General features: G+C 43.7%; 1 protein-coding gene across 1 annotated transcript in view; it reads right to left on the bottom strand.

The window, feature by feature from the left end:
• BCAS3 (BCAS3 microtubule associated cell migration factor) overlaps positions 1-25,558 on the bottom strand; it is a 698,169-nt gene that overhangs the window by 670,094 nt on the left and 2,517 nt on the right. The window contains exons 2-5 of the mRNA XM_056864967.1: positions 21,143-21,230; positions 17,699-17,753; positions 17,193-17,268; positions 10,649-10,755 (exon numbers count right to left, since the gene is read on the bottom strand). Of these exons, the coding sequence (XP_056720945.1) occupies positions 10,649-10,755; positions 17,193-17,268; positions 17,699-17,753; positions 21,143-21,213 (309 nt within the window). The 5' untranslated portion in view covers positions 21,214-21,230. The remainder of the gene's footprint in view (positions 1-10,648; positions 10,756-17,192; positions 17,269-17,698; positions 17,754-21,142; positions 21,231-25,558) is intronic.

The raw sequence follows: 25,558 nt of genomic DNA on the forward strand, positions 1-25,558 counted from the left end.
GATGAAGACTTAAGCAGAGTTGCACCTCCCTAAGTAAACTGACATCAATGGGATGAGAAGGATGTTACTGAGGATTATACTGGGAGCTACACACCAGGAATTCCACAGTTCGGTTCTCTCCTCTGCCACTACCCTGCTAGATGACCATGAGCAAACCATTCCTTTTTCAAAAGAAGAGTTGGCTTTTATATGCCAACTTTCTCTACCATTTAAGGGAGACTCAAACCGGCTTGCAATCACCTTCCCCTCTCCACAACAGACACTCTGTGAGGTAGGTGGGGCTGAGAGAGCTCTAAGGGAGCTGTAACTTGCCCAAAGTCACCCAGCTGGCTTCATGTGGAGGAGTGGGGAAACAAATCCACTTCACCAGATTAGCGTCTGCCACTCATGTGGAGGAGTAGGAAATCAAACCCAGTTCTCCAGATCAGACTCCACCATTCCAAACGGTGGAGTCAGATTCCCCCATCACCAATGCGGGTGTAAAATCTGACCTAGCTAACGGTGTTGATGGGAAGTAGCTGAGATAAAGCATGTGAAGTACTCTTATTTATACCCCACTTTTCTCCCTTACGGGGACACAATCAGTTCATGACAGGGTTCTCCCCTCCTTCACGCTATCCCCCAACAACCCTGAGAGGTCAGACAGCCCCAAGGTCACCCAGCAAGTTTCCATGGCAGAGTGTGGATTTGAATCTGGTTCTCCCAGATCCTTATCTGGCATTCTAACCACTATACCATGCTGGCTTTCAATTATGAAAGCTCAGAAATGTTTTGTATGTTTTCTTAATCTCAGATAATGTCTATGTCAATATATCCCTTAAACCATTGTTAAAGTAGGGCTGGAGTTAAGAGAATCCCAACACACTGCTAAAGCCTTAAATATATACATGTTTACATAAACCAACTACTGGTAGATGTAAAACTCTAAATATTCAAACCAGAAGTTGGGAGCCAGAAAAGCCTTCATTTTAAAAAGATGACTGTTTCTTTGGTTATTTCAAAAATCCATTTATGCAGAGGATGAGCACAGCTAAGGAACCAACATCCGGTCATCTGTAAGTGAGAGACTGAGCATGCAAAGCCTTTGGAGGAGAACAGAGAGAAACACACACATAGCTATTTCTAAGACTTGAAACAGCAATTCATATGTATGAGGCTGTATTTTGGTTACACTTCTTCACTATATTTCAATTCCAGCTCTGCCCTCCTTCCAGCTTCAACACTTTCAAAGCTACTCCTAGCCAGACTGACCAGGTGGGTCATTACTGAAGACCACATTATAACGAACTGCACAAAACCTTCCTAAAACTGATACGGATAGACAATTCCTTACTTAGTTCTAGAACTCAGACACTGAATGGTGGGAGGCTCAAAACAGGCTAAGGAAGGCTTTGCTTAGGGAATTTACCAGCACAACATCGGCCGTGGCCCCCAGTTCAGATCAGGCATCATAATGGAGAAGTGGTCTAAACATCTACTAGCTGCAGTACCTAAACCAATGGCTGAGTATTATAATTACATTAACACAAGAAGCTGCCTTATACTGAATCAAACTATTGTTTCATTGAAGTCAGTGTTTTCTACTTAGAATGGCAGTAACTTTCCAGGAGCACAGGCTGAGATTGTCCACATCACCCACAACCCGATCCTTACTAGAAATACCGGGAAATGAACCTGGGACCTCCTACATGCCAATCAGATGCTCTATCACTGAGCCACAGTCCCTCCTACATGGGATTCAATTACCAGGTGTTGAGGACTGTGAGGACCCAGCTGAATGGGAACCACAGCCTGGAAAAAGTGAAGGACTCGCTCGATTGACCAAGGAAGAAGACCAGGCTCTCGGTATTTGGACCAATCCAGAAGCTTCATACGGCCAGTCAATTGCAAGGGCTTACACCGCACACCCGTTCCCTTCTGTGCCTTGGCTAGGGGTCTGAACACACAGCCCGAGCAAGTCAACAGGTTGAGTCCAAGCCTCCTGCAAGGCTCCCAGTTCAAGTCCCAGAACCCCCAAGAGTGGCAAGCAACAAGAGACGGTGTAAATTAGACACCACTTTTTGCTGTGGGCATTCAGATGCCTGCAGTTGAACAAGACATGCCAAATAAGGTGGACCAGGGGTCTGATCAAGCAGGGTCCCATTTGTGACCTTAACAGAATTCTAGGCACCGCCTGGGCCATGCAGTCCGTGGCCATTTGGCCTCATAATCAACGTCTTGCACAACCCCCCAACCAATTGTAAATTGCCTCGCTTCAGGCAGCAAGGTTTCCCATTCAATCAAAATTAAAAACAGAAACCCTTGTGAAATACGGGCAGGTTTGATGTAGCTCTCTTAAGTCCACGACCTCTTCTGTACAATGTAATAATGACAATTTTTCAAAAATCAGTGAACACTCATTTCTAACATATAAGATACGGTCATCTTGAACAAATGCTTGGAAACTGGCTTTAAGTAGTAAACTGTTCCAAATGATCAGTTGTTGTTACGACAGCATCTTCCAGATACAGATTCTATTCCCCTGAAGTCCCACATTACACAACTCACAAGCCAGACTCTGCACCACTTCTTTGATTCCATTCCACAGTCATGCAATTTTTTAAAAAAAACATGGCTTTTAACCTTCCCACCTACCCTTTCAAAGGAAAAAAAAAACGATGAAGGAAAGGCAGTTGGAGTCAACAGCTTCTTGTGCATCATAGATTAACATGCCACACTTAAAAAAAAAAAAAATCCCCCAAGCTGTTATTGCAACCCGACTGTTACTGGAACCCTTTGAAGCAAATCTAAATGGGATATTCCATTTGCAAGTAACACTTCTGCAGCCGAAAGATCTTACTCTGAGGGGACTTAATGCAAAACCACTCAGACTGGAGAGAGACACACCGTCAGAGAGGAAGGGGCGAGAAGTGTTTCCAAGTTTGTGTAACACCATTATGGAGGGTGTCGGCTTAGGAACTGTCATAAACAGTTCATAATCACTCAAGACACAAACCGGGTTGCCTGGAGCACGTTAGTTATTAAGTGCTGAATAGGTGTCCGGGTGAATGGAGAATGAAAGCACAACACTACAGATAAAAGTTTGCTTTAATGTGAGGCTTTTGTGCTCGCTGTTAGAGTGCTGGCACTTCGGGGGCTCTTTCTGGGAAAAAAAAAACCCAACCCTCTAAGATCTCTAAATATAGAAAACTAAGGGATTGCTCTCGTAAGGAAGTGGCATCACACCGTTGAAGATTCAGGTGACTTGCCAAAAAGGACAATACTTCCCTCATATATTTCAGGAAGCCCTGGGGGTATCTTGAAAGCGGCAGGAAAATGGTGGGTGCACTCTGGGATGCTCTCAGTCTATACAGGGAGATTACGGGGCCCCGCAGGTCCAGTCAATGCCCTGTGTGTGCACGCACTTTCAAATACTCCCCAGAAACCTCTGCCCCACGCAGGGGTCCCTTAGCAAGACAGGTCAACATGGGAAGGTAGAAAGTCTGAAAAGGATTCAGGGAATGTCATCTCATGACAAAGAAAATGTAGCATGATTTGAGTCTATCTCCTTCCTTTGTCCGGGCGATCTTTAGAAAGTTGCTGCGGTAAAGACAGCCACAGTTTCCATCTTTTAGCTCAGTATCTTACCGCCACCTAGTGTTCATTCCCTGGGACGACAGGTTTGGCAGCAGATGGCCTTTTCTTTCAAGACTACCCCACCCTTTCCAAGAGGACAAATTCAGGCACAACGTTCCACTCGTTTCTTAATCATTTGCTTATTTCATGTCCTTCGTCCCAACTCTGTATGAACAGCAGTTCCTCGTAACAAGCATTACATCTGGAATTCAATGATATAGCTAAAAATACTGCGTTTGGGGGCTCCTTGAAGACTTTTTATTCATAGCCCTCTGCATATGAGCTGTTCGCACATTTCATCAATGCACACAGAGCTGAAACAGGCACAAGCGTGCCAGACCTGCCCCCTGCCTCTCAGCAAGCACCGGCTCATAAGCATGGTGTCCATGAGTATATGCAATGGTGCTATCTCCAGGAAGATTCGAAAAGCAGAATTCCCAGTCGCAAGGATGGTGTGGTACCTTTACACACACAGTCCCCCTTGGCCTGGATGCCGCGCTCACAATCCAGTGACCACATCGGGGCAAAGCCAGTGTGCTCATACCCACTCCCCTTCTACGCACATTGATCAAATGCACAGTTGGAATGCATGCACAGGGCTAATGAGCCAAACCGTTCATTGTACACTGTACAGAAGAGGTCGTGGACTTAGAGAGCTACATCAAACCTGCCCGTATTTCACAAGGGTTTCTGTTTTTAATTTTGATTGAATGGGAAACCTTGCTGCCTGAAGCGAGGCAATTTACAATTGGTTGGGGGGGGGTTGTGCAAGACGTTGATTATGAGGCCAAATGGCCACGGACTGCATGGCCCAGGCGGTGCCTAGAATTCTGTTAAGGTCACAAATGGGACCCTGCTTGATCAGACCCCTGGTCCACCTTGTCTGGCATGTCTTGTTCAACTGCAGGCATCTGAATGCCCACAGCAAAAAGTGGTGTCTAATTTACACCGTCTCTTGTTGCTTGCCACTCTTGGGGGTTCTGGGACTTGAACTGGGAGCCTTGCAGGAGGCTTGGACTCAACCTGTTGACTTGCTCGGGCTGTGTGTTCAGACCCCTAGCCAAGGCACAGAAGGGAACAGGTGTGCGGTGTAAGCCCTTGCAATTGACTGGCCGTATGAAGCTTCTGGATTGGTCCAAATACCGAGAGCCTGGTCTTCTTCCCTGGTCAATCGAGCGGGTCCTTCACTTTTTCCAGGCTGTGGTTCCCGTACAGCTGGGTCCTCACAGTCCTCAACACCTGGTAATTGAATCCCATATAGGAGGGACTGTGGCTCAGTGATAGAGCGTCTGATTGGCATGTAGGAGGTCCCAGGTTCATTCCCCGGTATTTCTAGTAAGGATCGGATTGTAGGTGATGTGGACAACCTCAGCCTGTGCTCCTGATCTCTGCAAATAAAATGTTAGAAGAGTGTGGAGACCCTTCAGAGTTCTCACCATTTCCACCATGCCATAAAGGAGACAGTTCTCAGCTTAGACTTTGGGAAACCCAAGTTAAAACACCGAGTTCCTTGGGTGGCTTCTGGAAAACTATTAAGCTCCTATTCAAAAAAATTCAGGTTCACGGTAACATTCTTTGTGCAGAAGGGTCTTGGGAGCAGATGCACCTGACATCGTGCAAACTATGCCATGACCAAGTACCCAATATGCCTGTCAATAAATGGGAAGGGATGACCATCACATGGTGGGCCCCACTCCTTGCCAAACTATTTACATCCATTGACTTATACGGTATTTTACCAAATTCCTGGCTCAACTCAATCATAATTCCAATTTATAAGAAGGGCGACCCATCCCTGCCTGAAAATTTTCGTCCCATCAGCCTCTTATCAATCTTAGGCAAAATGTACACGAAGCACCTGGAACAGCGTCTCTCAAGATGGGTAAAAGATAACTCCATCGTCGACTTGAGCAAATTGGATTTTCCAAAAATAAAACGACTCTGGATCACTGTTTAGTATTCACCACTCTTGCAGAAAAGTACATGAAATTGGGCAGCAAGAAACTATATGTCTCTTTCATTGACTTAAAGTCTGCATTTGACTCGATCTGTAGAGACATTCTTTGGGCCAAACTGTCTAAACTAGGTATCGATCCTCGCCTCCTATTCCTTCTAAAGAAATTGCACTCTTCTACAACGAACCAAGTTAGATTTTCTTCTTGTGGAGGCCTCACCGATAAAATTACATTGAACAATGGTGTGAAGCAAGGTTGCATTCTCGCTGCCCTTCTTTTTAACCTGTTTTTGTCAGACTTGGCCCATTCCTTAAACTCTATCAACGGACACCCTCCAAAATTAGGTGGTAAACCAGTTCCCATCCTTTTATATGCTGATGACACTGTCATCCTATCTTACTCTAAAATTGGACTCAAGCGCTATTTAATAGCATTTGAGAAATACTGTCAGCTGAACCTTCTCAAAATAAATTACTCAAAGTCCGATGTTCTTGTTTTCTCGAAGAAGTGGTTGCCCTCTAGCTGGCGTATTGGAAAGGCCAAAATCCAACAAGTAAAGAGTTTCAAATACCTGGGTATGACCTTTAATTGTAACCTTAAATGGGCAGTGCATAGAATTAGAACCATCAAACTTGGGAAAATATCTTTAAGCCAACTGAAGTCCTTTTTTTTCTGTAAGGGCAACCAATACGTCCCTGCCGCAGATAAGGTTTTTAACTCTAAAATTTTACCCCAGATTCTGTACGGCATCCCTATTTGGATAAACGCCTTTAATCGCGACCTAGAAGTGCTCCAAGTTAATTTTAGACAAATTTTGGGTTTTCCTTGTTGTGTATCTTATTTTGTCAACCACCTCTGAACTTGGCCAAAGTCTGTGCGAAACCAAGGCTTGGTTATCAACTATTCGCTACTGGATCAAATTACATTTTAGAACGGAGCAGGCTCCCTTTTATCTTTACTGTTAAAGGAACTCCACAATACTTCCTGGGACAACATGATTCTGACCAAAATAAGATCAATTGGAGTCTCTCTTGACCATCTAGATCTATCTTCTGAGGCCCACATCTTTAAAATTATCAAGCAACGACTTTTGGATATGGAATTTCAGGGGTCCCACTTGCCTAATAAAGTAAAATGCCAATTCTTAATGAATGATGTAACTCCAGAGATCACTGTGGACGTAGCCAAGTTTTTGGTTGAAGTGATGAAAATCCAAAATCTTAAAATCTTTGATATTTATGGTTCTCAGTTTTGATCTTATCGTACCGATTTTAAGATGTATGCTTTCTGTTTGTGATATTTGTCATAATGTCTATGCCATTAAAGGTTTATGGAATGGAATGGAACATCACCTGCAACCTTAGGCTCACTGGAGGAAGGCTGGGATAAAAATATGATCTACATTGGGCAAATCACATGAGCATTTGCATGCAGGATTGGCTAGATTACTCATGACCTTGTTTGCATAGTGAGTTTCCAAGCACTATATATAATTCTCCCTTGCTATCTTATCCTCACAAACAAACCTGTAAGAAGAAGAAGAGTTGGTTTTTATACCCCAGTTTTCTCTACCTTTAAGGAGTCTCGAAACGGTTTACAATCACCTTCCCTTTCTCTCCCTACAACAGACACCTTATGATGTAGGTGAGGCTGAGAGAGTTCAGAAGGAACTGTGACTAGTCCAAGGTCACCCAGCTGGCTTCATGCGGAGGAGTGGGGAAACCAACCTGATTCACCAGATTAGAATACACCTCTCATGCGGAGGAGTGGGGAATCAAACCTGGTTCTCCAGATTAGTCCACTGCTCTTAACCACTACACCATGGCGACCCCCAACATTCTTACTTTCATTTGCATTTTTGGCTCTGTAATTCTCGAACCAAGACAGCATGCTCTGGCCTTTAAAAGACTGTCTCAAGCCACGCACAAGGTTATTTTGCCAACATTTGGCCTCGCAGCTGAGTCTCTCTCCCCCCCTTGCAGTGTTTAAAAGCATGCAGCATGGTTTTTTAGCCTCGATCTTAACCATCCTGTTAGATCCTCCCCCCCCCCCCCGGATTTGTAACTGATCAAAAACAGATATCTTGTGAGGTTGGTGGGGCTGAGAGAGTTCTGAGAGAACTGTGACTGGCCTAAGGTCACCTAGCAGGCTTCATGTTCACCAGATTAGAGTCTGCGGCTCATGTGGAGGAGTGGGGAATTAAACCCAGTTCTCCAGATTACAGTCCGTCGCTCTTAACTACTCGCCACGCTGACAGAGTGGCCAGGTAGGGCTCACACAATAAGTTTCATAGCTGAGTGGGGACTGAGCCCTGGACCCCAGCCCTAGCTATGGTGCCACCCTGGCTCTTGTTTCCTTCCCCACTATGAAAAGGGCAACAAGGACCCCAATATCTAAACCCGGTCCCTTTCTCATTAAGCCAATTGTACTTCACAAGAATTTCAGGAAACTACACTAGCTGCCTTGAGCCCGATCTTGGTTGGGAATAGGTGGGGTAGAAGTCAAATAAATCAATAATAATAACAATAACAAGGAGGAGGAGGAAAAGGAGTAGTAGTCGCTCTGAACTACTCAGAGGATGGGACACAAATCCAGCAAGTAAAATTAGGCCAGATAATGTTACGCCTCCCATTACAGCATGCTGGGTGGCAGCTTTCCAAACTCATCCTCACCTTTGGCAGAAACAGGCCAGTGAAGGGACACACACTCAGCCAAGACGATTGAAAAATAAGCTGCTAGCATTATGACCCAGATCCCAGAGTAACAATTAGTTGGGCTTTTTAAATTTAAAAAATATGCACAGCCTTTCTCCATGTTCACCTCACACTTTGGTACAAGGATTAGTCTTTCATCTGAAGCATCTCTGAAGAATGGTGAAATATTTTATATTCTGCCTCCTTAGGGTTATAAATACAACTAAGGTCCATTCCCCCACCCCCACCCCAGCCAAGCACACTGGGAAGGGCAGAGATCGGGGCGGCAGTACAGGTGAAACAGGCCTCCTTCCTTGGTGTTGTTTTTCCAACAGAAAATGGCTCCCCACAAGTTTCTGTAAGCCCGGGGGCAGAGAAGACAGGAACCAGATTGGAGACATAATACCCCCTACCCCAACCCATATCAAGCCCCCACCCCCGGCTGCTTTTTGCAGCTGAACTAGACTTTTGGAACTGAAACACAGATCACCAGGATCACATCTATGTATTCTGGTCCTTAGGGATGCATACAATATTACCCAAAAGTAAGAAAAACACAAGAGCAGCCGTGCTGGTTCAGACTACGGATCCATTCCCCTGAATGTGGAAAATGGCTATTAGCCGTAATGGCTAAACAGAAAATACAGACCTATTTGCTAAGTCTCCCTTTTCAAGCCAGTAGTTGTCACTGCACCTTGCAGCAGTGAACGCTTTTTCCAATTTTATCCTGCCCTAAGACTGCTTGCGGAACCAGCATGGTGTAGTGGTTAAGAGCGGCAGACTCTAATCAGAACCGGGTTTGATTCCCTGCTCCTCCACATGAAGCCTGCTGGGTGACCTTGGGCCAGTCACAGTTCTCTCAGAACTCTCTCAGCCCACACGGAGGCAGGCAACGGCAAACCACCTCCAAACGTCTCTTGAAAACCCTACAGGGTTGCCATAAATTAGCTGTGCCTTGACAGCACTTTAAAACTCCATTCTCGAATAGGCTATATGCTTGTGCATCAGGAGCAATTGAGACAATAGATCACCTTCTATTATTTTGTGATCAATGGTCTGTACCCAGGGTCCTCTGGCTTGCTCCTATTCTATCAAGACATCATCTTCCTGCTGACCTCTGGGTGGTTTCATTACTGATGGGAGACTCGGACCCAGAAATAACTAGAGGTGTCGCCAAATATTTGGCAATAGTACTGTCTTTAAAGTCACGATAAAGTTAAATTATGTGCTAAACAGAGATGTTATCAACATACTGTTTAAACTGCTATCCCTATAAAGCTATTTATTTATTGTTATATTTGTAATTTTAAAATGATTTATGAATCCTAAGATTTTAAAGTTATATAGTATTTTATATAGCTTTTATTTTATGTTTATAATATTTTAACATTCTATAATGTTGTAAATGTTGTTTTTATCTTATGTATGTCGCGCTCAAGATCTTTAGTCAGATGAGCTTGAAATAAAAGGAAAGGATAGCACTTTTCCAACTAAGACTGTTTTCAAGACTGGGTGACTAGAGACATAAGCAGTATCCCAAATGCAATCTTTTCATGAATGTACGCAACAGCATTTTGACACTGGATGCTTTATAGTCAGCCCCATTCTTGGTAATAATTAACTAGAATGAATTGAATTTGCCCTCCTTTTTTCCAACCACTGCTGCTGCACACCGTTGATTTATTTACTTCATTTATACCCCACCTTTCTCCCCAATGGAGACCAAAGGTGGCTTACATCATTCTCCTCGCTACATTTTATCCTCACAACAACCCTGAGAGGTAGCTTAGGCTGAGTGTGCGTGACTGGCCCAAGGTCACCCAGTGAGCTTCCATGGCAGAGTGGGGACTCGAACCTGGTTCTCCCAGATCCTAGTCCAGCACTCTAACCACTACACCATTCTGGCTCTCACACTGGTTGATGGTTTCATAAGCAGTAGGTGATGGTAAAGACCTCTGCCTGAGACCCTGGAGAGCCACTGTTAATCTGAGTAGACAATACTGACTTCGATGCAACAAGGGTCTGATTCAGCATAAGGCAGCTTCATGTGTTCATGTGCAAATATACCTTAATACCAAGATTTCTTTCCAGGTTACATGGAAAGAAGTTCCGTGCATGAAGGAGACTGTGCCTATTGCTAAAACCTTTCTCCGTGCTCTCACTCAAACTCTGCAGCTGTGTTCTCACTGGCTCCCTCTCCTCATATCTAATTCAATCAAATTGCCTCCACCAAACAACTCCAAAAAAGCAGGGCTCCTCTCTTTCACCTAGGACTGGGCCCCCCACTTTCCATCGTACTTTCCTCTGCTATAATCCAAGCTGTAGCCAACAGAACCAGGGCATCCAGAAGAACGCGTGCATTCTCCAGCTAACAAAGGTGCTTACAGGTATACTCCATATCTGCATCCCGTCACTGTAGCCAATCATTAGCAGCAAAGGTGGCTCATTCCCAGCGCTGTGTATCTCATGCAGCTCCATGTTTCTTGACGTATCTAAAAGGTTAAGAAGAAAACCAAGAAGTCAGAAGTCACCGTAATGGAGTACCAAAGCAGGGCAAATGTTGCTATCTATAATCATCAAAAAAGTATGAACATGGGGGGAGAAGGATAAAGAGTCTCCTCCTGAGGTTATCTTAAATGCTGAGAGTTTGGCTTTTTTTTTAGAGCAAATTCTTTGGGCACAGAAGGTCCAAGCTTCAATGCCACAGCTAAAAGGAAAAGAAAAATGCAAGGAAGGAGTGCTCTCTGCTTGGGAACTTGGAGAACCGGCGGCACTCAGAGTAAATAATCCAATGGTGCCACCATAAGGTGGTGTCATACACTCAAATATCATTTGTCATCGATCAAATACCATACATTATATTTATCAAAATTGTAATCACACTTGTCGGTATCAGAACAATCACATTTCAATTTTCCTCTACTATAGAATCATTTTAACATTTTTTTTAATTCGCCTGCTTGAAAATTAATGATCCTGGAAACAAAACAGTTTTTAAGGACTGTTTTTATTGCCTGGGTAAGCTCTTCTTCCTTTTTTGTACTGATCAGTTTCTAATGCAAGTTTCGCTGCCCGATAAAACTATAACAAGTGACGTATGCGGAAATAAAATTAAAATTCTAGACAGATTAATAACTCGTTCATTAATTACGGCTCATGATTTTTATTCTGCCTTTCAGACAACTGGCTTCCACAGAAGGAATCCTTTCCTTTATCCCTTAGAAACTACTTGATCCATTGATCAATTTTAAATCTAATATTTGAGGGATATAAGGACTGAAATAAATCTTACCACTGACAATGTAGCGTTGGGATCCTTGTCACTTAATTAAAAAGGCATTATGTCAGACACAGAGGCATTAGATTTATATATTAAAAGGGGAGAGATATAACATGAGCTAAGTTCCTTATAAAAGTGGCATTCCAAAAGGGCATGAGCTAATGAATCAATAGAGCCAGCAGAGCAAGGACAGGTCCTTTCTGGACACAAAAGGAATTAGGGAACAAAAAGGTTCCTTGGGGAGGGGCCTCTGAGCTGGATCTGGATCCAGGCACCACGGCTGCTTCCTGCCCTCCCTTGATGGCCTCCTCAGTGGCAGATGAAGTTTGAAGGAGGGAGGCTTTCAGCAGGGGCTGCATTCTGACACTCAGCGTGGAGTAGTGGTTAAGAGCAGTGGACTCTAATCTGGAGAACTGGGTTTGATTCCCCACTCCTCCACATGAGCGGCGGAGGCTAATTTGGTGAACTGGATTTGTTTCCCCACTTCTACACATGAAGCCAGCTGGGTGACCTTAGGCCAGTCACAGCTCTGTTAGAGCTCTCTCAGCCCCACCTACCTCACAGGGTGTCTGTTGTGGGGAGGGGAAGGTGCTTGTAAGCTGGTGTGATTCTTCCTTAAATGGTAGAGAAAGTCGGCATATAAAAACCACCTCTTCTTCTTCAGGGGAGCTTAAACTAGATTTATGGTAAGTACCAAAACTTGGTGAGTTATGACAATTGCTTCTAACTCTGGGCCATAAGAAGCCAAGACAGACACATTTGTCTCATTGTTGTAGGTATTTAAATGTGGCACAATGGAACCAACACCAACTGTAAATGCGGCTGACTTGTAGATATTTACAGAAGGCCTTCAAGCTGGCTTTGACTTGGGTCAAGTTTACTCTACTGATAAATACCCAGAACTTCTGACATTTCCCTCAGGGCCTCTTGATGTCAATATTCATGTTGCTGATAGTTATCACAACATACATACATGTATTATAGTGAATGTTCAACATCGGGTGAAAGTAAATGTTTGCCTGACCACCTGCTCCAAAAATAGATATGTACTGGTATTTCCTGATTTTCTGGGGACACACATACCAGGACAACAACAGTCACACTGACTGGCCACTATGGGAAACAAGATATTGTAACTGAAAGTCTTCAGTCTGATTCCATGAGCCACTTCTTATGTTTTTAGTGAAACCTGTGTGTTCAAAGGCAGTCTCCCTCCGAATACCAGTTTGCTCGGAGGCACACAGGGCAGAGTTGCCATCTTTATACCTTAGAATCATAGAATAGAATCACAGAATCATAGAGTTGGAAGGGACCACCAGGGTCATCAAGTCCAACCCCCTGCACAATGCAGGAATTTCAAAACTACCTCCCCGCCACACGCCCAGTGACCCCTACTCCATGCCCAGAAGATGGCCAAGATGCCCTCCCTCTCATAAACTGCCTCTCATGAACTGCCTACGGTAATAGAATCAGCATTGCTGGCAGATGGCCATCTAGCCTCTTCTTAATAACCTCCAGGGAAGGAGCACTTACCACCTCCCGAGGAAGCCTGTTCCACTGAGGAACCGCTCTAACTGTTAGGAAATTCTTCCTAATGTCTAGATGGAAACTCTTTTGATTTAATTTCAACCCACTGGTTCTGTTTCGACCTTCTGAGGCAACAGAAAAACAACTCAGCACCCTCCTCTATATGACAGCCCTTCAAGTACTTGAAGATGGTTATCATGTCCCCTCTCAGTCTTCTCCCCTTCAGGCTAAACATACCCAGCTTTCTCAACCTTTCCTCATAGGACTTGGTCTCCAGACCCCTCACCATCTTTATTGCCCTCCTCTGGACACGTTCCAGCTTATCTACATCTTTTTTAAATTGTGGTGCCCAAAACTGAACACAAAACTCTAGGTAAGGTCTAACCAGAGCAGAGTAAAGCGATACCATCACATGATCTAGACATTATACTTCTGTTGATGCAGCCCAAGATTGCATTTGCCTTTTTAGCTACCGCATCACACTGCTGACTCACGTTCAGCGTTTGGTCTACTAAGACCCCAAGATCCTTTTCACACACACTACTGCTAAGACAAGTCTCCCCCATCCTATAATTATGCATTTGATTTTTCCTACCTAAATGCAGAACTTTACATTTATCTCTGTTGAAATGCATTTTATTGGTTTTAGCCCAATTCTCCAGCCTGTCAAGATCATCCTGTATCCTGGCTCTGTCCTCTACCATATTTGCTACCCCTCCCAATTTAGTATCATCTGCAAATTTAATAAGCATCCCCTCTATTCCTTCATGCAAATCATTTATAAAGATGTTGAACAACACAGGGCCCTGAGGCAATCCACTAGTCACTCCTCTCCAAGTGGATGAGGAACCATTAACAAGCACTCTTTGGGTGCGATCTGTCAACCAATTACAGATCCACCTAACAGTAACAGGGTCTAAACCACATTTTCCCAATTTGTCAACAAGAATATTATGGGGAACCTTATCAAAAGCCTTACTGAAATCTAGATAAACTATGTCTACAGCATTCCGCTGATCCAGCAAGGTAGTAACTTTCTCAAAAAAGGAGATTAGTCTGACATGACTTGTTCTTGAGAAACCCGTGCTGGCTCTTAGTAATCTGATCCATCCTTTCTAAATGCTCAAGGACTGACTGTTTGATGATTTGTTCAAAAACCTTTCCCAGTATAGAAGTCAAGCTGATGGGTCTGTAGTTACCCGAATCCTCCTTTTTCCCCTTCTTGAAGATGGGGACAACATTTGCCTGCCTCCAGCCTTCTGGCCTCACCTGTTCTTCTAGACTTCTCAAAAATAATAGTAAGAGGCTCAGAAATTACATCTGCACGTTCTTTGAGTACCCTTGGATGCAATTCATCTGGCCCTGAGGACTTTGTTTCATTCAAAGAAACTAGGTGTTTGTGCACTAGCCCAATGCCAATCCAAGGCTGCAACTCCCTTCCCTTGTCATATGTTCTATTTATGCTATGTTGAGCACCACTTCCCTCACGAGAAAAGACTGAGGAAAAGTAGGAATTGAGCAGTTCTGCTCTCTCTTCATCTCCTGTAACAATTTCACTTTCCGGTCCCCACAATGGGCTTGTCCTTGTTCTTACTCTGTACATAGGAAAAGAACCCTTTTTTGTTGTGTTTACCATCTCTCGCTAGCCTAAGTTCATACTGAACTTTAGCTTTCCTAACACTCTCCCTACAAGCACTAGTTATTTGTTTGTATTCCGCTTTGGTTATAAGGCCCTCCTTCCACTTCCTAAAGGAGTCTTTTTTATTTCTCAACTGTTTAAAAAGCTGTTTATGGAGCCACCCTGGCCTCTTTAGGCTCCTCCCATTTTTCCTTCTCATAGAAATGGTTTGTGATTGCGCCTTCAGTATTTCATTTTTAAGAAACTCCCACCCTTCTTGAACTCCCTTCTCCTTAAGTATTTCTGACCATGCAATTCTACCTAGCAAAAGTTTAAGTTTGTTAAAATTTGCTTTCCTAAAGTCCAACCTATATGTCTGACTTCATACAGTTTTTCCTTTCCTCAAGATTGTAAATTCCAAGATTACATGGTCACTACTACCCAGGGTGCCTACTACTTTAACCTCATCAACCAGTTCTTCCCTGTTGGTGAGAATCAAGTCTAAGATAGCAGATCCCCTTGTTACCCTGTCGACTTTCTGGAATAGGAAGTTGTCAGAAAGACAAGTCAGGAATTTATTGGATCTTGCATTTTTAGCAGAGTTGGACTTCCAACAGATATCCAGGTCTCCCATGACCACCATGTCCCGTCTCTTTGAGAAATTTGTGATCTGGTCTAGGAGTGTCCCATCCAAGTCCTCTACCTGGTTTGGTGGTCGATAGCAGGCCCCTACCATAATATCACTATTATTTCTTACTCCACTATTATTTCTTACTCCTTACCCATAGAGTCTCGACTGCACTACCATGCTCAGATTCATGTACTTCTTCACAAGTGTACACATCTTTGACATATAAAGCTACTCCTCCCCCCTTCCTTATCTGTTTATCCCTTTTAAACAAGTTGTACCCCTCAATCTTAATATTCCAAGTTTAAGTAATGCCTATTAGGTCAAAATCCCCTTCCTGTATTAGGGCTTCAAGTTGACCTAATAGGCATTACTGAAACTTTGTGGGATATTACTCATGACTGGAATATTAAGATTGAGGGGTACCCTTCTTGTTGGCTTCCTGGAAACACCAGGATCACCACTAGAGGAAACAGAATGCTGTGCTAGTCCAGATGGATCCTTGGCCAGATACAGCAACTCAGACACATGCAGAGGAGACTGGCTTCTACAGCAACAAGCCAGTTGAGTGGGACCCGGCCTTCTCTTGCCGCCATCCAATCCCTTCTTAGGAATTCTCGGACACATTTAGTGGCTTGCCATAGTAGCATAGCTATCTAGAAAACACCTGCTGGCTCTAGCATCTTCACGGCTGCCACGGTAACAAGAAGTGTTCCATCCAAAGGGAGCAAAGGAATTATTTGTCTCTGACAACAAAATATGTACTGAAAGTGTTGCCTCTACCCCTCACCCAGTATTTCCTTTCCTTTATCCCTTAGAAGCTCTTTGATCCATTGATCTTGAGCAGCATATATCTAATGTTTGAGGGATATAAGGACTGAAACAAATCTTGCCACTGACAATGTAGCATTGGGATCCCTGTCACTTAGTAAAAAAAAGGCATTATGTCAGACACAGAGGCATTAGATTTATGTTAAAAGGAGAGAGATATAATATGATCGAAGTTCCTCATAAAAACGGCATTCTAAGAGGGCATGAGCTAATGAATCAATAGAGCCAGAAGAGGAAGGACAGGTCCTGCCTGGGTATGGTATATTCAGAATTCTGCCCTGCATAACCATAGAGGGGTTAGCATTCAGTCTAGCTAAACAGAAGGCTCTAGAAAGATGAGGAGTTGTCAAATAATTATAAGCAGGCAAATCACATGGTGGTGGTATTCCAAAGAACTGCGATGAACAAACACGTCGAGCACAAAAAGTAGTGCTGTTATAATCAAGCTCTTTAATGAGCTTTTTAATTTTGGTGAAAGCTTCCATTTTCCCAAGATCTAATAACATATCCTGCGAGAAGCCCAGCAATGACAATTGCTCATCTAAGATTTTTTGCTAAGAAAATTTAAAAGGGTCATGCTTCAGAGAAGCTAGGAGCCCCTCAGTACTAAAGCGCAGCTTAAGTTATAGCTTAAAGGCAGCCATCCATGCCCTAGCTTCGAGCGACATTTGGCCAAACTCGGAGAGAAGGGTAACGCCAGGAACACCTCGAGGGGCATTTAAGAGTTTTCGTAAAAACTGAAGCAATGGATGATCTATAGATTCATTGACAATAGTTATCCAAATGGGAATACCAAAAAGAACAATTGGAATAATTTTTAGATTGAAAACTTGAATAGCCCCTGGAATATATTTGCCACCTTTGGTATGGAAAAAGTTGACAATAGCACCAACCCCAGGTTTAATTTTGTTGGACACTGCTTTTTGATGGGCATTCCAATTTAGGTTATGGGAAAAAAGAATGCCAAGACACCCAGTATTTCAGACCTTCTGACAATGATGCCAATAACACAGAATTGGGGCAGGGATGAGGAGAACAGCCATACCATTCAAGTCCGCATTTTCAAATCTGACCCACACGATCTTCTCTTTTTCCTCTGTTGGGGGTGTAACACTGTAAGCCTGAAAGACAATATTCCAAAACACCAAAGATCATAATGCAAAAAGATGATGCTTTTTGTAAGCACAGACAACAGATATCAGAAAGGTTTCATGTTACCCAAACAATTCAGACCATACAACACTACCAATCTGTAATACAGTTACAAACAGAAGGATAGTGCTTTTTATTGTCACCACCAGTTTTACAACTATTCCAATTTACATTGATTTTACATAACTCAGAACTCTCAACCCCACACAGAGGCAGGCAATGGCCAACCACTTCTGAACATTTCTTGCCTTGAAAACCCCGTGGGGTCGCCATAAGTCAGCTGTGACTTGACAGCACTTTCTATCTCCACCACGGTGCACCCCTGCCAAAGGACTAAGGCAGCAAAGACATTTTAAAAACAAACCACACGAGTCTGCTTGATGAAGAGTAGGCACTTACCTGAGGAACAACATCTTGTAGAAACGTAACAACACTTTCCATATAGGACTGTTCCCTAAAGCAGAGAAAGGACATGAAAGGGGCTATAAATACTGTCACTGAGTTTAAGTACAACTGATACTGCAGAATGTCAGAGGGAGGAGGTCCTGTTCAGAAAAGGACTACAGTATCAGCTCAATCCTGTGCAGAGTTATTCCAGTCTAAGCCCATTTATGTACATTGGGTTTAGACTAGAGTCCCTTTGCATAGGATTGTACTAAGTCTAAAAACTGCGTGATTGAAATCTTCACATGGCAAACAGCCATGAACATCCATAGAACCAGGTACACGCACAAGCTGAGGTATACAGTAGCCTTCTGACAAACCAAGGCACACCTGATTCCATGCAAGTCAAGACTGAGTTACTGAGTATACATGCATTAAGACATGGTAGCCAGTTGAGACTCCTCAGTGACTTTACATACATGTAAAACTATAACATGTTTATTAGATTTGTACCCCTAAAGGACTACTGTCTGCCAGATGTGCCTATCAAAGAACTCATATCATATGCCAAGGTCCATTGCTGAATGCACCCCCACATCTTGAGAAGTGAGATGGATGACTATCAGAAAGAGGGCCATTTCTGTAATAACTTTTCGCTTAAGGAATACTACCCCCCCCACACACACACATACACACGTATCTGATCATCTTGTATTCAGGTTCTATATTAATTGTGGAATCCTAAGCAGAGTTCCACCGTTCTAAGTCCATGGAAATCAATGGGCTTAGAACCTCACAGCAAATTGCTTATTTACTAAGCAACTTGATTAATTGTGCTCTGGAGCAAGTGAATCCCTCCACTTGGACGCTGACTCTTAACAGTTTTTATTCTGCTTTGATGGGTTTATTGGTAACAGATTCTTCTGATGTACTGCTAGATTGTTTTAAAATATGGTAATTCTTATGATGGGTTTGTGCTGACAACTGCATCTTCATTATTTGTCACCTCAGAAGCCTATGGCTTAGGGGCAGAAACTCTGTGGATCTCTCAGCCTGCCCTATGAGGAGCGGTTCAAACACTTAGGACTGTTAAGCTTGGAAAGAAGGCAGTTAAGGGGAAACATGATAGAGGTCTATAAAATTATGCATGGTATGGAGAGAGTGGACAGGGAGAATATTTTCTCTCTCTCTCATAATACTAGAACATGGGGTCATCTGCTGAAGCTGGAAGGTGAGAGATTCAAAACTGATAAAAGGAAGTATTTCTTCACACAACACATAGTTAAATTGTGGAACTCCCTGCCCCAGGATGTGGTGATGGCTGCCAACTTGGAAGGTTTTAAGAGGGGAGTGGGCATGTTCATGGAGGAGAAGGCTATCCATGGCTACTAGTCAAAATGGATACTAGTTATGATGCATACCTATTCTCTCCAGGATCACACGAGCGTGCCTATTGTATTAGGTGCTGTGGAACACAGGCAGGATAATGCTGCTGCAGTCGTCTTGTTTTGGGCTTCCTAGAGGCACCTGGTTGGCCACTGTGTGAACAGACAGCTGGACTTGATGGGCCTTGTCTGATCCAACATGGCCTTTCTTATGTAAATGAAATAATTGAATCTCCTGCTTTGTCTCAAGAGCTCCCAAAACATGTTTGGGGGGGGGGGAAATACAACAGTTCCAAAAAAAGCTTTACACATGACAATTCACATGCAGGAACTATGCAACTACTTCTCTGACAACATGTTAAAGAGAACCTTTAAAATAATCAGAAAAATGCTTGTCGATATGATAGGCAGGAATGTGCTCATGGAGGAAAAGTGTGCATATTACAGAGAAACACGTACATGTGCACCCATGTAGACTCTGGTGGTGATGTTCAGGCTAGCCACTGTCAGAACTTGTGGACAGCTCCCCCCTCCCCAAAGAAAGGCCAAATTCTTCACAGGAACAGCAGCCATTAAATTTAATGGGGAGAAAGGGGTATTGTTGGTAGCCCCTATAAAGACCAAACCTTTCCCAAGGGCCCCCATATCGCTTCCTCTGTGCCCCAGTTTGTAACCTGCTAATTTTTCTCCACAGGGTTCAGTAAGAGCCACTGAGAACTGATCCCCCCCCCCCCCCGGTCTGCTCCTCTCTGGCCTAACTCATTTTTTGTCATATTGGAGTGGGCTGGGCTTTTAAGCTCAAAACAGATTGCTGGAGACTAATGCAAGCAGACTCACACAGACTTAAAATTAGGTTTTCTCACAGGAACAGAACAAACCACATAGGTTTGTTTTTTCATAAACACACAATAGGTTTTGGAACATGCTGAACCTGGCAAGCATTCAAAATTTAAAAGGCAAGAGGTTTTGTTGTAAGATCTTAGTTTCAAATACAAATGCACAATTTAGAAATTATTCTATTTTAAGCCAACTTTAAATTTTAGGAAACTGTGTAACAGAATCTAAAGATAAGGTTGCAGATTTGTGTTGTGATAAAGGGTTACAGTGTCATACAGCAAAGCAGCCCCAGAAAGAACAGGAAAAAAACCCCTCAGTGGTGTGTTTTGCAAAAGAAACCCCCAAAATTAGAATTCCTCAACTTTCAACTCAATAGAGATCAAGAGCAGTGACTAAAAAACTGCTTTGACTATTGCAAAACCCCTATATGTGGGCAGGACAGGGCCAGGATGTTAAAACGTCCCAGGAACAAGCCAGGCTGAGAGATCCACAGAGTATCTACAAGCCAGCTCTGCAGGGGCCACTCAGTCCAGACCCTGCCAGCAGCACCCACCAGGGGTGCTGGCACCCATTACAGGCAGCGCTGGACAGATCTGGGCTGAGTGGCCCCTGCAGAGCTACTACACAGTTGGATCTGCTTGCTCACAGCTACCAGTGGCCATTGGAGGCAGCTGTCCACTGGGAAATCTCCCTATAAGTTACAACGGCTAGTCTCCACCTGCATAGGGCACATGATCATGTGGGCATTAAGACAAATCCCATATGAAGACTATAACATGCAACAATAACATACAAAGGTTTTGTGCTAATTGCAACATTGCTGGGCCTGTAAGGATGTAAGATCTTTGTTATGGGCCTGTCAGTCCTCAGAACACACATTTGCAGAGGATTTGAAAGGGCACAGTAGAGCATTTCCCAAGACTTGTGGTACAAATTCACATGGAACTAATGATACAGGCTGGACTCTGTTCTGTTCCAAGAAACAGACAAAATTCCTACACATACATGTGGCTTTTTTTAATATGTCCTTTCCAAGTTGCTTTCATGTGTTTGCACCTATGCAACATACCACTGCCTGAAAGATAACAGAAAATGGGGAAAAAACATAGAAAGGCACTCAGCCAATCTCAAATGCACCCACATCTCTGTGGCACAGGAACATCCTCATGGGTCATCTTTCACTTACAACCCCAAGTGGCCCACACAGAAGTCTGTCAACAATGCCACAAACACTTACGTGACAGCCTGTGGGCGAACCACCACTCCTCCGGTACATCGGCTCGGGCGGCGGGGAGATTCAGCAGCCATTGATAATCCGGAGATTCCTGCAAGCAGAAGGAGGCTGCAGTTGTGAAGTCCTTTCTACACATGGTCTTGTAACTTCTCGACTCAAGAGTGATCCATTCCAGTGATCACTCTCAAAGACAACTTTTCCTCGAGTGCCCATCAGAAAGACAAACAAGAGACTGCTATGTTGATAAGTTGGACCTAAACCAACGGGTTGAAATTAAATCAAAAGAGTTTTGGCTAAACATTAGGAAGAAATTCCCGACACAGTGGTTCCTCAGTGGAACAGGCTTCCTCGGGAGGTGGTAAGCTCTCCTTCTTTGGAAGTTTTTAAGCAGAGGCTAGACGGCCATCTGACAGCAATGCTGATTCTGTGAACTCAGGAAGATCATGAGGAAGGGCAGGAAGGGATAAGTCAGAGCTTGGCTCTCATGGCCCTTTCTTACATGCCCAGGGTAATGCCGATCGCCACTTTGGGGTCAGGAAGGAATTTCCTGCCAGGCCAGATTTGCCAGGGATCCTGGAGGTTTGTTGATTTTCTCTGGGCATACTTCAGGGGTCATGGTGGGGGGGGAGGGAAGGTAGTTGTGAATTTCCTGTGTTGTGCAGGGAGTTGGACTAGATGACCCTTTAGATCCCTTCCAGCTCTATGTTTCTATGAGACATCTGTCAATTGCGGGGAGCTTTTCCCGCAATGGAACTACATCAGTGGAATACATTTCCCTCTGGAAGTTCAGCCTGATGCCTGCTCTTCTGGCATTTTACAGCTGCACAGGCTTTTATATGAAGATTAGCCCTCCCTTTAATCATTTTAGGTTTTCCATCTCTGTTATGGTCACGTATAAGTTTTTTCAACCTGACTTTTTTTGGGGGAAGGGGGTCCAGACTATGCCTTGATTTTCTGCTGTTAGATTTTTATTTCTATGCTGATTATTTTTATAATGTACTGCTGCAAAACTGATTTATTGCTGGAAGGTTATTTTAATTACTGATTGTTTTATTTTGATATTAAACACATGGGGAAGATTCTTCTGGAGAGGTAGCAAAAAAAAAACACCCCAAAACAAAATAGCACCCAAGGCATCACTGAAGCAGAAGAATGGGAGAGGCAATTTGGACAGAAAAGTGAAACAAATGAGCCGTGCCTCAGGTCACTCTGCTCCACTCAGCCCCATGCTGAAATGGCAGATGATACAGGTGGAAATGTTCAGCGGCTCAGGGACTACACTCCTAATTTTTCAACCTGTAAAGGAGCCTCATTCACTAAATATTAATCCGCCACTATGTTAAGATGATCAGATGGGGTCCTGCTTCTTTGGAGGTTAGGCAGTTGGCAACCAGGGAAAGGGTATTTTCTGCTGTGGCACCATGGCTGTGGAATGCCCTTCACCCTTCCTTACTGTGAGAACTGTTTTACATATTCACTGTTGTCCTAGTTTGTGGATAATTTTATCTACAGTGCTGCTGCTTCTTTAATGACACTGGATGATTGAGTTTCCTTTCTGGTTTTGCACTGTTTTGTTAAATTGAACACAAGATGCTTTGAACATGCATTTACTAATGGAAAGGAGAGATAGAAATGTGTGCTTCTACTGACATACATTCACATGTAAATATATGCTTCTCTTTACACATGTAGGTATACAAGGGGAGGGAGCATGGCTCAATAGCCAAGCACATGCTTTGCATGTAGACAGTCCCAGGTTCAATCCTCGGCATCTTCAGTTAAACAAACAACAAGCGTCTAGAGACTTTTCCTTGCTTTCCCAGACAGCCACTGCCAGTCAGAGCAGACAGCATGTAAGTCAGCTCTCACCAAGTTCTTGGTGAGAGCTGACTTACATGCTGTCTGCTCTGACTGGCAGTGGCTGTCTGGGGAATATCCATTAAGGATCATCTCCAAGCAACAAGCTAAAGTTTTATGGCAGAGCTTGACAAATCCCAGGCGCCAGGGCACCATGGAGCCTAAGAATTTCACCTAGCATTTTTAGCAGTCATTTACTGTAGAGTCTCTTGGTGATCGATCCTCAGTAGAACTTATTTAGGTGAAAAAAAGAGGTTAGCTTTTTGTTATGACAACAAGAAGGGTCACCTCATATTAATTTATATACTACAATGCTTTTGTTATAGCTTTTAAAATATGACAAGAAGAGTTTAGGATTAGGGGTTTTCTTTTCGTAGCAATAATTATAGAATATGGCCATTAAAATATTAAACCTTGAAAGCTGACAAATAAAGCTGGCTCCAAAATGTTTGGAGGGGCTCCTGAAGCCAAAGATAATCTGTCAAGGCTGGGTTTATGGAAGGATGGATACAGGGGATGCTGCTGTAGGAGCCCAAGAGCCTCAAAGTCATGGTCTGAGAGATCCCCCCACCCTTTAGACATCCAGCCTTATGAAAAACTTGTGGAGAACTCAATAAAGCCCACCGACTGAACTGTGTTGTTATGGTTGACCTTAATAAAAAGTATGGCTTTCTCTCCTCTGAGATCACAGATGATTCACAGAAGGATGTGCAAGCAGGCAAGCTAATCAAGGGGCTATTACCTTTCATTGACTTACTGGCAAAGCAGACACTTTCTCTCAGCCTTTTGCTCCTCCTCCCCTAGGCAAAAACCACTAGGGAAAGAAAAGGAGGAGCAGCGTCTACTTTCAGGTGCAACAGCAAACTCCAGTTAGTTCCACCCCCAGCAACTCAACCAAGCTAGCAGTACAGGGGGTCCAATGGGCAGCCTTTGGCTGTTTCAATGAGCAGCCCACTCATATAGAGCCAAACATGAGACAACCACTGCCATGGTTGTTGCTAAGGGCAGGTGACAGGGGCCACAGCTTCCCTTATTCCCAGCCTGAGGAAGATGCACACACATGTAAGCTGCTCTGTACTGTCCCTTGGCCCACCTAGCTCAGCTTTGGAAAGTGCTCACCCAGCTCCTGAAACTTCAGACCTTTTGAAGTGGACACACCAGAAATCGAACTTGGGACCTTCCGCATACAAAGCAAGTTATTCTACCAAAAAACTAGAGGAAGAAAAGTTTGAGCTTTTGATTTGGTGTGAGCCAAACAATCCATGCCCTATTCATAGTTTGGCGGTGACCAGCCACTGCCTGCCCACCCACCTCTGTGTTATTTGAAGCAATATGATTTTCAAAATGTCTTACAGTTTGTATGTGAGCCCTAATACAGAGTTGTGGAGCTGTAAAAGGCATCTTTACTCCAACAGTGGCCTGGGTAGAGATTTTTACACCTACCCTGTGTGTGTAAAGTATTTGCCTATTGCAAATGCCATCCTGTTTTCACAACAGCTGAGGAGAGAGAATGCTGGCAAGCTAGTGACATAAAGCAAAAAACATTAACAAGGAGAAAACAGTGTTTGGGATATTTTTCGCAAGGAGGGATGCTTGAGAGATGCACATCCACCAGTATGTTTCATACTCAGGAAACACACTGGTGCCAAAGCATTTATTTATAAATCCAAAAATAAATACATAAAAAGGCAGAGGAACCTGAGGATGTGAACCACGTAGATTCTTGCAGGGGCTGTAGGGGCCCAGAACCTGAAACACTGGGGCCCAGCTCATCTCCCACAGGATAGATTTGGATATGGTGCTTCCTCACAGAGAAAAAAAATCCAAGCCTGTAGAACACTAGCCTGTAAGGGAGGAGGGTTTTGCTTCTCTGTGAGATGCTGATTTTCTACATGCAAGGCAGTCCTCCTCCCCATAGGGCAGCAATCAAATGAGCAACACACATACCCATCTGCTGCTGGAAGTGCTACAATCCAGGAGAAGCTTTGACATTTGAGACTGCTAAATGTAGACTTTGGGCCCCTCAGACTCTGTAGTTGGTGACTATATACTTCAAAGAAAGAAGTGTGGAGGGGAAGCAGTTGAATGTCACTGGCAAGTATGTGACTAGCTGTTGGACAAATGTGTTCTGAAACCAGTTTGCTGAAAGCAGAGGAGATCAGGAAAGGCAAATGAAACCTAAGAAGGGACTGTGATTAGTTTTCACCCCTTACTGAACCTGTGTCCAGTGGTTGGGAAGGAAATGCACATGAGGAATTAAAGTGACAGTATGCACAAGATAGCATTTCTTGTGCACATATACCTGTTCCCTGGAATGTGATCATGTCAGCTTACTCTCAGGAAACCAGGAGGGCAGTTAACAGCAAGCTGATGTAGCAACAAGGAACTTCGCCATCACACCTTCCAGGAAAAATATAAAATTGACTGATTCTAAACAGCTTCACTCTGTCAGCCCACTGTGAAGCACAGGTGCTCCAGAGTTATGGCAACTGTCTTCCAAGCCCAACCCTGGTTTCATTTCATTGCTAGGACATAATCCAAATTCTTTAGTCACTAGTCAAA

Source organism: Euleptes europaea, chromosome 19 (genome assembly GCF_029931775.1).
Source record: "Euleptes europaea isolate rEulEur1 chromosome 19, rEulEur1.hap1, whole genome shotgun sequence".
NCBI lineage: Eukaryota > Metazoa > Chordata > Lepidosauria > Squamata > Sphaerodactylidae > Euleptes > Euleptes europaea.